Below are 11,975 nucleotides of genomic sequence, written 5' to 3' on the forward strand. Positions count from 1 at the left end.
TCCTTGTTGGATCAATGATTTCAGAAATGTAAATAAAAAACCGGAAAACCCTTTTCACGGCATTTGACATACTTAGCTAGCTAAAGCGGTATCTCAGCTACTGATAATTGAAGCCGGAACTCGTCATAAATAAATGCGTTAAGTTAACGCGAGAAGCTTTTGAAGACTCTTCAAGAAACGACTCTAAGGTGGGTTAAGAGCAATTTTTTAAAAACGAACAATTTATTCCTATTTAAATGACATTGATCAACAGCGATCACAAAAATACATGTAGTTGTCTATCGCTGATCTTTGATTTTACTTTTGTAACAGTTCAGACTAATCTGCTTTTATCTGAACTCCCCAACTTTTCCCCGATGAGAAACCTTGAGTAATTAACAAAGATTAAGCTTTTTTCACTTTTGTCTTTCTTTTAAAAGTTACTTCAAGATTACATGAGCAGCAAAAAGTTGCTTTTATGCCACATTTAAAATTAGATTATCACTATCGATATATATAGATTGCAGAAAAGTGAATGATCAGTTGAACAATTAAAAGTTGTCCGAATTACAAATCAAATCAAGATGTTAAGGGTTTGTTCTTATAAAATCGTAAGTCTCCTAATGATATGTAATTGGTCTAACGAGATAACTATGAAGATTTGCTGTTTTTTCCAAGGGCAACGAAAAAAACCTTTTTCCAGAGAAAGAATCAGTCTAGAGGAGCCGATGTTTAAGACAATGACTGTTTGTTTTAAATATATTGATATCCAACAGCAGATTTACAAAATAAACAATGAAATCTAAAGATTGTGAAATGGCAGGGCAACCAACTGGGTGCAAACAATAAATAATAGTCTATTGCATGCGCCAAAACTTCGTTATTTGATCAGCTTTTTGTTAAGGTTTTGGGTTATTTCCTCTTTGTATAACAAGCTACATTTAAAATGCTCGAAATGCCCATCAACCATTTCATTTTTCAGGCTCTTACGGATTTTTCAGTCGTTATTAATCCAGGTAAAAAAATTGCGTTGTCACCGCTTCCAGTGGCGTTGGGTTTTCCCCTTTTTGTATCCTTTTTCGAGATTATTGTTTATCAATTCAGTTTATTTTGGATAGAATAATCAAGAGAAAAATTCAATTTATCTGTTTAACGATGTTCGTGTTTACATATGAAATGACTTGTTATTCTCTTCAGAAGAAAACAAAGAGATGGAGGCTGTAGAGAAAATTGTACTTTTCCTATTGGTTCACATGGCTTTTTTCCTAGAAATTAAGGTAAAAGTCAAGAACTAGTGGCTGCGTTTCAGCTTGAATTAACCTTTTACGCCCTAAGATCAGTATGCATATTCTCCTTACTGTTTGCCATTCATCTCCTATGGCACCGACAAGGAGAATTTGTTCAACAAGGAAGAGCTTCTTTTGTAAGCGATCCTTTCTTTTATTCTTATTACTTGAATGTTTGATTCAGTAGTAATACTGTTTGGAGAATTTGGACGCTATCACTCCCAGAGGTTAAAAGATTACTAGAGTTATCATGAGTACGGTCAAGTTTGCTCACGATGCTATTTGCGGACGCTTTCGTCCCGCAAACAAATAACATAGAACAAAGCTGACTTCAGTTCATAGATATTACTTCAAGAATATTACTTCTAGAAATAATGTAAACAGATCTACATGATTAAGAACTTTTTCTCCGTGGCTATGTCTAGACGAGAACAGTGCTAACAAGAAGTAATTTCTTCAAAAAAAAATAGTTGTGTCGAAAAAAGTTTATCCCGGTTCTCAATTTATCATTTTGTTAATTTAGTCGCACTTTTTCTTTTTAGGCTGCAGGAGAGATAATATCAAATTCTGGTGAGAAGTTAGAATAACAGTATTTGTTACCTTCTCTGAATTTTTGTTACTTTATTTCATTCTGTTTCATTTTATTGTATTTTTGCTATAATATGCCAAGCTCCTTCATTAAAGACTGTTACGCTCTCTTAAATCACAGACGGTGGATTTCATTACAGATATCTTGGCTGTTACCGTGACAGGCCATCAGCTCGAGCTCTTCCTAAGCTCTACTTTAATGCCAAAAAGTACGTCAATTGGAAAGTCAAAGGATATAACTTCAAAACAGTGATTGACATGTGCGCTGCGCATGCGCGTAACACAAGTGACGTGTTTGTGTTTGGAGTTCAACACTTCGGAGAATGCTGGGGAAGTAACAAAGAAACTGGTTATGATGTGTACAAGGAATCAAAACAATGCTTTTATGGTGTTGGTGGTAAATGGACAAATGCAGTGTACGAGCTAGTTTGTAAGTTCTGCTTATACCTCCTGGTAATAGTTGATCAAGTTTACTTTTTTCAAAGTTTAGGAAAACTAATTAAAAATGCCGCTTTTTTTTTTTTTTGTGCTCTCACCGCCTTCGTATAAATTTAAATTATTGTCAATGTCAGTGGCACGAGGATAGCTTTCGATTTTTTTAATATTGATCTGTATAATTGCTTATTTGTTGTTAACGATCATGCGCTTTTTCTTTTTTTTTTCTGTTTCGTTTGTTTTCATTAGTATCAAAGCTGTAAAACTCTTTACGGTGGCCAATTTACATCATTACCTCAGTGGATAAAAGCAAATCATCTTGGTATACTCCTCCACCGACACAATACCACATTTTCTTTAAAACTTACCCCCTTTTATTTCATGGAGCTTGTTTCTCACATGGATGTTGATGTTTATGTTTTTACAGATGAGTGTGAAGCTAACGGGATGAAATACAAAGACGGACAAACATTCTATATTCCACAGAATCCTATTGTTTATAACGATATGGGCTGTCAGATATGTTCATGTGATCGAGGAGCCAAGAATTGTTACGGTCGAGCCAGCTGTGATTTTTTCTTTCCCTGCGAGAAGTTTGTTCCAGCTGCTCAGGGAAAATGTTGTCCTAAATGCGGTAAGTTTGAGATGGGAGAGCAGATTTTACATGAATGTGATTTGGAAAATATAAAACCTATCAAATCATAGGAATCACTTATCAAAAGCATCCAAAACATTAAATTAGTCGCTTTTTCTTTCAGCTTGTTATCACAAAAACAAGCTCTATAAAGACGGTCAGACTTGGATAAACAGGCAACCAAATAGTTGTTATGAATGCGCATGCGTCTCAAGCCAGACGAAATGTAAAGTGGTGCAATGTGCGGCGAATTGTCCGAACCCGGTGTTCGAGCCTGGGAAATGCTGTCCAACATGTAGTAAGTATATCAAATCACTAAAGAGCAAGATATGCTCATTAATTCATCTTTTTTCCCAAAAGGGGAACGTTAACGAATCCCGTTATTTGATTTGTTTTTTAGCGTAGTCCAGATTCGTGCCCAAGGTCACGCGCACATTTTTATGAGTTTATAAAAGTTATTCGAAAGCGAATACGAAATAAATTTTGATAGCTTCCCACCCGACTTCAGTCTGTTAATGTTAAGTGACAAACAGAGACCTCAAACGCGACAATGATGCTCTTGGCCTGCAACCTCGGGCAGCACTTCCAAGACCTTAACCACACTTTTTCACCAATTGGATCTCCAGGCAGGAAAAGCATTATAACACATATTTCATTTAGTTCTGTCATCGTAAGGAAAAGTGGCACTCACTACACTTGTAAGTTGTCAGATCCCCTGCCCGCAAGTTTATGATTCCCTGACCTCAGGCGAACTCTAAGATGTTCAACCCATAACTGTTCTGTGGTCGTATCTGTGAAAGGGACCTCTAGAAGGCACACTTATATATTTTCGGGACACTGAGCAAAAAAACCTGCTAATTTGATTCACCTTAGTTGCACATGAAGTTACAACGGTCCATTACAAGGGGGTGGGGGTTATTTATCGTTAGTCCGGGTTTGTCGTTATATTTACAATTGGGAGCAACATTAGCACAATTGAATGCGAGTGACTAAACTGAACGGTGAGCCTTTCGGGGCGACGTGACAACACTTGAGGGCGAGGTTACTTCTCCAAGAGCGGAATTGACTGGGGGCGTGGTCACTCAACTAGGTAAAGAAGTGACAGGGGCGAGGTCACTCAGCTGAGTGAAGAAGTGACTGGGGACGAGGTCACTCAACAAAGGGATGAAGTAACTGGGGGTGACATTGCCCGGGAGCGGCGTAACCTACGTTCCTCTTGCTCAGGACCGATTTATCCGGAATTTATTACACTATCATGTCTCCTGTAACCTTTTTAAGACTTCTACTCAACTTTAATTCCGTTTCTGTCTGGCTCCCTTAGATCCCGGTGCACCTGTTACTTTAGAGCCCGCCATCGAGGTAACTGAACCCACTACCAGACCGCCTCCACTTCTCCCGCCCGGTTTCCCCGGTAACCACAAACGTGGTTTAAAAATTAAGGAGAAAGATGAAGAGAAGCAATAACTGATAAAACAAGGTTAGTTGCTCGGCAAAAATAACTCGCCAGTTGTTCACAGCCAATACAAATTTTTCTTTTTGAAACCTCAGAAAGCATATTACGAATTCCTTGCCAGAAGAGAGGTAGGGCGGGAGAATAGCCGTGCTAAGACTGATGATTTTTGTTTGCGTTTGTTTAAATCTCGATGAAAATATGTGACATTAACTTTTTTTCAGTCTCACAGACCACTGGGGACTCGACCCGACAACCGCCTCGAAATAAAAATACTTTTCATGGTTCCGCTTGATAATTTACCAAATAGAAAGCAAAACATTATACACCTGTATGTGAAAATTGGAAATTGATCCTTTGCAAAAGAACACATAGGACTCAAATAGTAAAATGAAAAAAGAAGTTTCAAAAGAATTTCATTTCTCATGTTTTACATTTGCAGAACATGAATTGAAGAACACCTGAGCAGAAAAAGCGAAGACGAGTCAATTTATATCACATGGCGTTTAAAAGTGTTGTAAAATGATGAGTTAAATTAAATAATTGAAATCGGAATAAGTGAGCCATGCATTTTTTCCCAAATAACCCCAACAATTCGTAAATGAATACTGAAGGGTGGTCCTATCATTAATTCAATTTCTGCACGAGTTTCATGAAGGAGAAGTATAATAGAATCAGTTTTTGATTTTCTAGATACGCTTTAATGCAGCGGTTTTTTTTTTATAATTAAATTGCAACAGTGATATTTTGAGTATTCAGGTGTTAATCCTTGAGAAGTTATTCAAGGTGATTAACATTTGAAACTGTGTTGCTGCGAACGCTTAATTTGATAGCGAGATTCCTATCAAAATATTCCCAATAAATCGGAAGACCTCAGGAAATGGAGCATATGGGTTCATTCTAAGTTTATAGCAAGGCTACATTGGGACAGTGCACCTCCGTAAGAAACTTTATTGGGACCTTACCCCCTCCCTCTCCAAGTTTTTAGCCCTCATTCTTAAGGTGTCACCTCCAGTAGTCAGTATTCATATTGCAATATAGCATCCATACCGTGTACATCAACATTTATTCATATTGACACGTTTCTTCAAGTTGTGTGCATTCGAACACTTGTAATCATCAAAACTGGAATGGTATATATAATTATCAACGGTGATCTTGGAAACCAAGCGGACACCTATTGACCTTCATTTTCAGTCCTGTCGAGAGGCAAAAAGTTATGTAGGTGAGCAGTATTTTCATGGGAAGATTTTCGCGATAAATCTCAATATATAATCAATTATGTTTAAACATACGGAAGAGTCCTGTCTATACCTAACCTACCATATTAGCTTCCTTTTTTTGCGCTCGACCAACGATCATCATAAGTTTAACAATGCCTACGTCCTATGAGCAGGCAAAGAAGGTCGAACTAATTTAAACTGCCAAGCGTGAAAGAATTCTATTTCTCAAGCCCGAACAGCAGCAATCAACTGCTATTCCTTCTTAAAAGGAGAGACCTACTAAACGATTTTTAACTCAACTTAATCAACGTTCTTTCCATGAGAGAGATCCACGAAACGAGGTTTGAATTCCAGTCCAACTTCTCTCGTTCATATCATATCCAAACACTATTTTTGGGATTAATATTATTGTCTGAGTTGGATTTTTAAGTTTTCTTTTGCTTACCTAAACCCATGGCCAATCCCTTTCTGGGGGAAATCCGGGAGGAAAGACTGGAGGAGGCCTGGGAGGCAGTTTTGGTGGAACTAACCAAAGAAAAATGCAATTAAAAACACAAAATAAGTAACAAAAAAAAAACTTAGTAATCAACTACTTTATTGTTTTTGTCACTTAATCACTCAAAATAAGCTCTTATAACTGATTATTGACTCTTTCCCCTGCCTCCCTCCCACAGACACTTTAATTCTATCGTTTATTAGTGGAGATATCGTTTATTATGTGTACAGTCTGTTATGGGTCAGATGACACCCACATGCAATGTTACGTGATAGCTACTTAGAGATTATATAAAAAATAGGACGGAATAAGTAAATTAATTATTAATTTTCTATTTGGAAAGGCCTGGCGCTGATAAGGAACATGTTTAAAGATCTTTATCAAGTGTGTTAAGCACACAAAGCTTCTTTTAACTTGGAACGAGGCCAGGGGGCTCAATCAAGACATATAAAAGTAATCTCGTACCGAGATCCAACCGTGTCACTGAAACTTTTGGCCGTGAAAGGTCTGGTTACGAGATCTAAACTAGTTCAAGAGAGATTAGCCTTGACCGATCCAGTATATTGACTTAATTGTTTCTACAGGGAATAGAAAACAAAATCACGTTTCAAGTTGAAGACGTTGAAACTAAAAGAAAAAAAATAGAAATAATGGACTTTTACTTACGAGTGATTTGAATTCGCTCTATACATCTTGGTATTGCGTTGGGATCGCACTCGCAATCCAGATTTTTCCCATCTTTTACAGCGTTGAAACTCTCTCCGGGTTTGTACAAAATACTCGAATCACCACCAGGACTACAAACTGCGCATATAAAAAAAGTAAATATTATCATTATCAAATATTATCATTGCTGATATTTTCCCAGTTGTTTAAGCTAGTAAAAGATTTTGTTTTATGTCACGCCCTACTGTCTGGGTGGCTTACATTCAGGGACAAGTCATTATTTTTTGCCAAGGGAGGGGGATTGGAGGATTTTGGTTCTATCACAATTAAATTAACCTGATATCCCCCCCCCCCCGCCCATAAGGCTCTGTATCATTCTTATGACCCCACCCCACCCCCACCCCTTATTTTGTAGTTAATTGGCAGTCAGTCTTTCTATATCCCCCCCTCTATACTCTATTGGTGACGACTGATTCCCCTTCCGTTCCCTCTGAATGCCAAGTAACCCACCCCCCACCCCCACCCCAAATCTTCCAGCCTCTCAAGCAGGAAATGATCATCGTTCCCTTATATACCTCTAATCCTAATAACGTTACCCACAATACAGTTCAATATGAGAGATTCTTCCCTGGCCGAAACGCTGGCTTACGAATCCGCAGACTTGCCAATATTTCCTGACACATTAGTTAGTTCCAATGGTTCTAGTAGGTGAATTACATCAGCCTAACTTATCATTTCTATCTTTAACGGTAATTTCTTACCACACTTTTTCGGGCAGCACTCCGCCATTTCATCAACCTCTTCCTTCGGGCAGATCTCTGGAATTTCGGGACATTCGTACATAAACATCTGCGGTTTGCCATCTTCGTCACAACCTTTCTTTTCACATACGGGGTTGCGCTGTAAAACCACTTCTTTACAATCAGGTTTTTCTGAATTTGAAATCAAGTACGTGGTTTCAATAGAGGAATCAGCTGTCTGTTTTATGATAGATAGATAGATAGATAGATAGACTGTGTTTTATTAAAATTACATTGCAGATAAAACTGAATTGCGTAACTTCACATTAATTAATTGTACAAACTGTTTCTGCAACACATATTTATGAAACTTGTTGCCGCTCTGTCGGTCTTACAACGATTAAGATTGAAATTCCTCTGTTTCCTAAAATTGTAATTAGCCTGATAACTTTTTGGGATTAAAGAATGAATTTTGTTGTTTTTGTTTTCTAAAACTGATCGGAAAAGTGTCGATGTCAACTGTTCTTGGTGGGTTCTCAAGCTTGGGATGTTTGCTTGATCGAGGGCTTCTTTGTATGATGCTCCTGGGAAGATGCATGCAAGGGCTCTTTTCTGCACTCTCTCCAGATCGGCTTGTAGATATTTCTATAATATTGGTAAAATATCATGGCTCTTGTATTTGGTAAATAACATAATACCCATTCCATAAAACTTGATCTAACTTCACCTTAAAAACTTACCGAACGATCTCTTTTCTTTGCGCTGAAATGAAGGCGAAAGAAAGAATTACAATCACTTTTGTGAAAGTTTCGAATCATTTCTAAACTCACCCCTTATTTTCCTTGCACATACAAGGGAAATGTGAATATTAAAAAAAAACATTTGGATCGAGAATTGGAATCAGGTGAATGGTCAAGTTAGAGAAGAAACGGTGTACAATTTTAATTCGAGATACCAAAACTGGGATGTAATTCCCTAAGCCTGAAGCTATCGACCAATGCGGAACGAGCAAATTTGAACTGTACTTATACGAGGCTGCCTTCAATTTGCTGACGCATTGATCATGAAAACCCTAAATTCTTCACGATGATTCTTCATTTATCGAACCGTGGTGAATACTTGATGATTAAACAAAGGATTATTCATATTATACCTTCTATTACCATATTATTTTTACTAGAATTCTTGGGTTTGGCTATTTTAGATGCGGCAGTCCATGTGCGAGAAAGGAAGCTTCTAAAATTTTTGGTTACCAACGAAAAAAAGAGATGAACCTTTTGTTAAGTTCCTTTACCGTTAGCTAAGCAAAAGCTTTTTCGAGTCAGCGATTTTCATTCCAATTCAACGTTTTTCCGCAAGGCAATTTTAAAGTCATCAGAGCTGTTCTGAAATAAAACCTGTTTGTTTAATTTCAGGTTGTCATGACATCTCAAGTTCATATTACATCTGGTCACATCACACTCTTTAAACTCTCAGTTACTAGAGGAAAATTGAGAAACATTTTGTCATTTTTGTATTACCTAAAAAGAATTTGCAACAGGCAATCTGTATTATTTTGTTCTCTTATCAAACCATTTATCGGTTACTTAGTCAATAATGTACTTTATAAAGATTGCATCAGAGATTAATTATTATCTGTTCGCCTCTCGTTGAAAAGTTCTATTTTATATATCAGAGAGACAGAGAGAAACACTAAGAAACTTTGAGGAATTAAAAAAACCCTCAATCCAAAAAAACCTCAATTAAACAAATTTTAAAATGGTGAGTTCGTTACCGACGGGTTGAGAGAGCAGAGACGTAATATTAAAAAAGATGTGTTCATTGTGTCAATGTATGTTGCCATAATATCTTGAAACAATAAAGAAGACCCAAAAATGGTTTCTTTCGATTCTTTCCCTTTATAAGTGAGTATGCTTAGGAAGAAGAGATAAAGAGATGAAAACAAAATACGTTAAATGAGCAAACCTTTTGTGCGATTGCTCCAGCAAATGTTTCATAAACTGCCACGCTGGCAATCAGCAGGACAAAAAAAAAGTTCGTATATCTCATGCTGAAAATCAGGTTATTCAGCTTTCGAGGACCTCTTCTGATCGCTTCTGATTAACAATTCGAGATACGATTGTTATATAGAACATCAATTACAGTATATCATTTTTGGACAATGTCCATCACATTACCCGGCAGGTCAGTAAATCCTTTATCACTTTTCATTGGTGTTTCAAATTGCGGTTTAAATAGTTAGGTAAACTTTTGTTATCGAATTAGCTCAAAAGTAAATCTTTTCTTTTGTGTTATTTCGCGACCGTAATTAAAATCTAAATGTCGGAAGTTACGTGAGGACCCCTTAGGAAATAAAGTTCAGCAAAATTTTGTCTTAATAATTATTCCTGTTCGGTTTAACCAGTGTGAAACATTAAATTGATTAAAGGTTTTGAAACTTGTTAAAAATGGATACAGGTAATGATTTGTCTCGACTAATGTATATCTCTTTTGGATAGTTTTTCAAATAATTTCCAAAATTTAACATTTCTCATTTCTGCACGAATCGCTTTAATTTTAAATTTTACTTCTACAATAGACAGTCTGTTTATGCCGCGTCTCAGTGGTTATGAGAATTTTTGACATTGATTTGCAAATAATAATTTTGAAATTTTTGTTTGACGTTATATCAGTTTCTTGTATATCTACGGAAACATGAAATTTATTACGCGTTGCGTCTATTTGCCGGCAATATTTCAAAGTCATATTGATCCCGCCGCCGTCGGAGATTAAAATGCTAAAAAATAATAATGCAATTACCCAATATGACAGTAAAATGCGACAGAAAATCAAATTGACACACAAAATTGCTTAGTTTTAAACAGTTGTTAGGATATTCTGTCACTTGTTTCAGATGCTCACAAATCATCATACAATCTAAAGAACCGCGTGTATCTTACAGACATTCAGTAAATAAGCTTTACAAACAGTTCCTCGGCAGACCCTTTCCTGACCTTATTGCCTGTATCTTTATTTTCGTATTAGTATTACAAAAAGGGGATATCGGAGCAGATAGATTTAAGTAAGAAAATAGACAGATTAATTTTCTTATTTCAATAGTCTGGCTAGGAACATATCCATATGGTGACGTCATAAATCATGGCGTCTTTTATTCCAGCACTAACGAGTTTAGCCCTGCATTGTTGTCACCGATAGTAAAAGACGACCGAAAGAGCTCAAAGAAAACGAAATACAAATGGTATAGGATATGTAGCGCAAAAAATCGAATTTTGAAGTCGGGCGGCGGCAGAGGAACTCAAATTCATGGGATCTAAGTCGTTTCTAACCTAAGAATAACATTAATAGATTAAAAAAATACTATGCACTGACCGGGAATCGAACCCGGGCCTCCCGCGTGGCAGGCGAGAATTCTACCACTGAACCATCAGTGCTTCTATGTATAAGATTGCGTAATTGACTTAGAGAAGTAAAAAAATGCGCTCCTCGTTGCCTGTTTGGAAGATTATGTAATCATTTTAATCATTTAACAAAGCCTATCGTGATCAAAGTTTATCCACTTTTCTTGATAGGCAGAACTTAAGAAGTTTGACCATGAGTTTTGATTAAAAACATTAAAAACATTTTCCTCTTTTATCCTATTCCATCTTTTAAATTGATCTTCGAACGCTTTCAATCATTTCCTATGAATCTCATTCAATCCCTTGCCCTTTATATACCTCAAGCCTGATAAAGATACCCCTTTCGGATGCACCTCTGAGCCCCGCCACAGGGCGAGAGCCTGTTTATAAGTCTGACTTACTAAAATAGACATATCAGTGACTTCTGGATACGTTAATCACTTAAAGCAAGATATCGAGTCTATAATCCCTTGCTCCTTGGCAACCAAAGATAAGGGATGTCAAATCGTGGACATAATAGAGTGATTTAGCAAGAGGAAGGAAACACCATTTCAGAACGGGAAAGCGCGCGGACAGTCTAGACTGACAATGTAGTAAACTTGTACATAAAAGAACTGTTCTGACCGTGCTTCCACCAAGAACTGTACACTTGTTGATATTATGTGCCATGATAGAACACTAATAAAATTAAGTTTACCAGAATATCAACAAGCATTTATCCATTGTTCCTTTTCTGGCTTGCTTACAAAAATAACATTACACTTTACGGTAAGGAGACTCTGTAAAACACTCGGCTCATGAATTTAACTGAGACCACAGTTCATCCACATGATTCTTAGGGACCCCATCTACCATCCATCGTAAGATGCACAAGAGTCTCAGAACAAAAATTAATCGGCTAAGCTAGCTTGATCAGTTTATTTATTATTTAAATTTTGCAAAAACAAGATATCCTCCTGTCTGTGATGCTCTCCTTTTCAGTTTTCAGCAACAGGACGGGTTCAGGAACACTCTGAGAACCTAGGAACTCGATTGGCAAAAGCGTACCGGGATGGTACTTGTGATGATGAAGCCGCGTGA

General features: G+C 37.0%; 2 protein-coding genes and 1 non-coding gene across 3 annotated transcripts; 1 reads left to right on the plus strand and 2 right to left on the minus strand.

The window, feature by feature from the left end:
* Positions 1 to 115: 115 nt before the first annotated feature.
* On the plus strand, positions 116 to 5,035 carry LOC131790448 (uncharacterized). Its single transcript, XM_059107673.2, has 8 exons — positions 116 to 188; positions 1,177 to 1,256; positions 1,808 to 1,835; positions 1,975 to 2,283; positions 2,716 to 2,922; positions 3,047 to 3,220; positions 4,244 to 4,399; positions 4,815 to 5,035. Exons 2-7 carry the CDS (start codon positions 1,191 to 1,193, stop codon positions 4,384 to 4,386), a joined length of 927 nt encoding a protein of 308 aa, XP_058963656.2. The 5' UTR covers positions 116 to 188; positions 1,177 to 1,190; the 3' UTR covers positions 4,387 to 4,399; positions 4,815 to 5,035.
* A 384-nt stretch (positions 5,036 to 5,419) lies between these two features.
* LOC131790436 (uncharacterized) lies at positions 5,420 to 9,597 on the minus strand. Its single transcript, XM_059107649.2, has 6 exons — positions 9,463 to 9,597; positions 8,238 to 8,259; positions 7,519 to 7,689; positions 6,758 to 6,895; positions 6,041 to 6,120; positions 5,420 to 5,571 (listed from the first exon to the last, which is right to left on the minus strand). The coding sequence occupies exons 1-5, from the start codon at positions 9,544 to 9,546 to the stop codon at positions 6,041 to 6,043; spliced, it is 495 nt and encodes a 164-aa protein (XP_058963632.2). The 5' UTR covers positions 9,547 to 9,597; the 3' UTR covers positions 5,420 to 5,571.
* Positions 9,598 to 10,857: 1,260 nt separating this feature from the next.
* Trnag-gcc (transfer RNA glycine (anticodon GCC)) lies at positions 10,858 to 10,928 on the minus strand. Its single transcript has one exon. It is a non-coding gene; the product is annotated as a tRNA-Gly (tRNA).
* Positions 10,929 to 11,975: the final 1,047 nt, after the last annotated feature.

Source organism: Pocillopora verrucosa, chromosome 10, assembly GCF_036669915.1.
Source record: "Pocillopora verrucosa isolate sample1 chromosome 10, ASM3666991v2, whole genome shotgun sequence".
In the NCBI taxonomy this organism is placed as follows: Eukaryota; Metazoa; Cnidaria; class Anthozoa; order Scleractinia; family Pocilloporidae; genus Pocillopora; species Pocillopora verrucosa.

Bases quoted from the DNA above. Each gene is read 5' to 3' on its own strand.
- LOC131790448 (XM_059107673.2), top strand. From the start codon at position 1,191: ATGGAGGCTGTAGAGAAAATTGTACTTTTCCTATTGGTTCACATGGCT. The intron at 1,257-1,807 runs GTAAAAGTCAAG...TTTTCTTTTTAG, and splicing joins CTTTTTTCCTAGAAATTAAG to GCTGCAGGAGAGATAATATC. The intron at 3,221-4,243 runs GTAAGTATATCA...TGGCTCCCTTAG, and splicing joins GAAATGCTGTCCAACATGTA to ATCCCGGTGCACCTGTTACT.
- LOC131790436 (XM_059107649.2), bottom strand. From the start codon at position 9,546: ATGAGATATACGAACTTTTTTTTTGTCCTGCTGATTGCCAGCGTGGCA. The intron at 6,896-7,518 runs GTAAGAAATTAC...TTATATGCGCAG, and splicing joins GTGCTGCCCGAAAAAGTGTG to TTTGTAGTCCTGGTGGTGAT. The intron at 6,121-6,757 runs GTAAGTAAAAGT...TTCTTTGGTTAG, and splicing joins AGAGCGAATTCAAATCACTC to TTCCACCAAAACTGCCTCCC.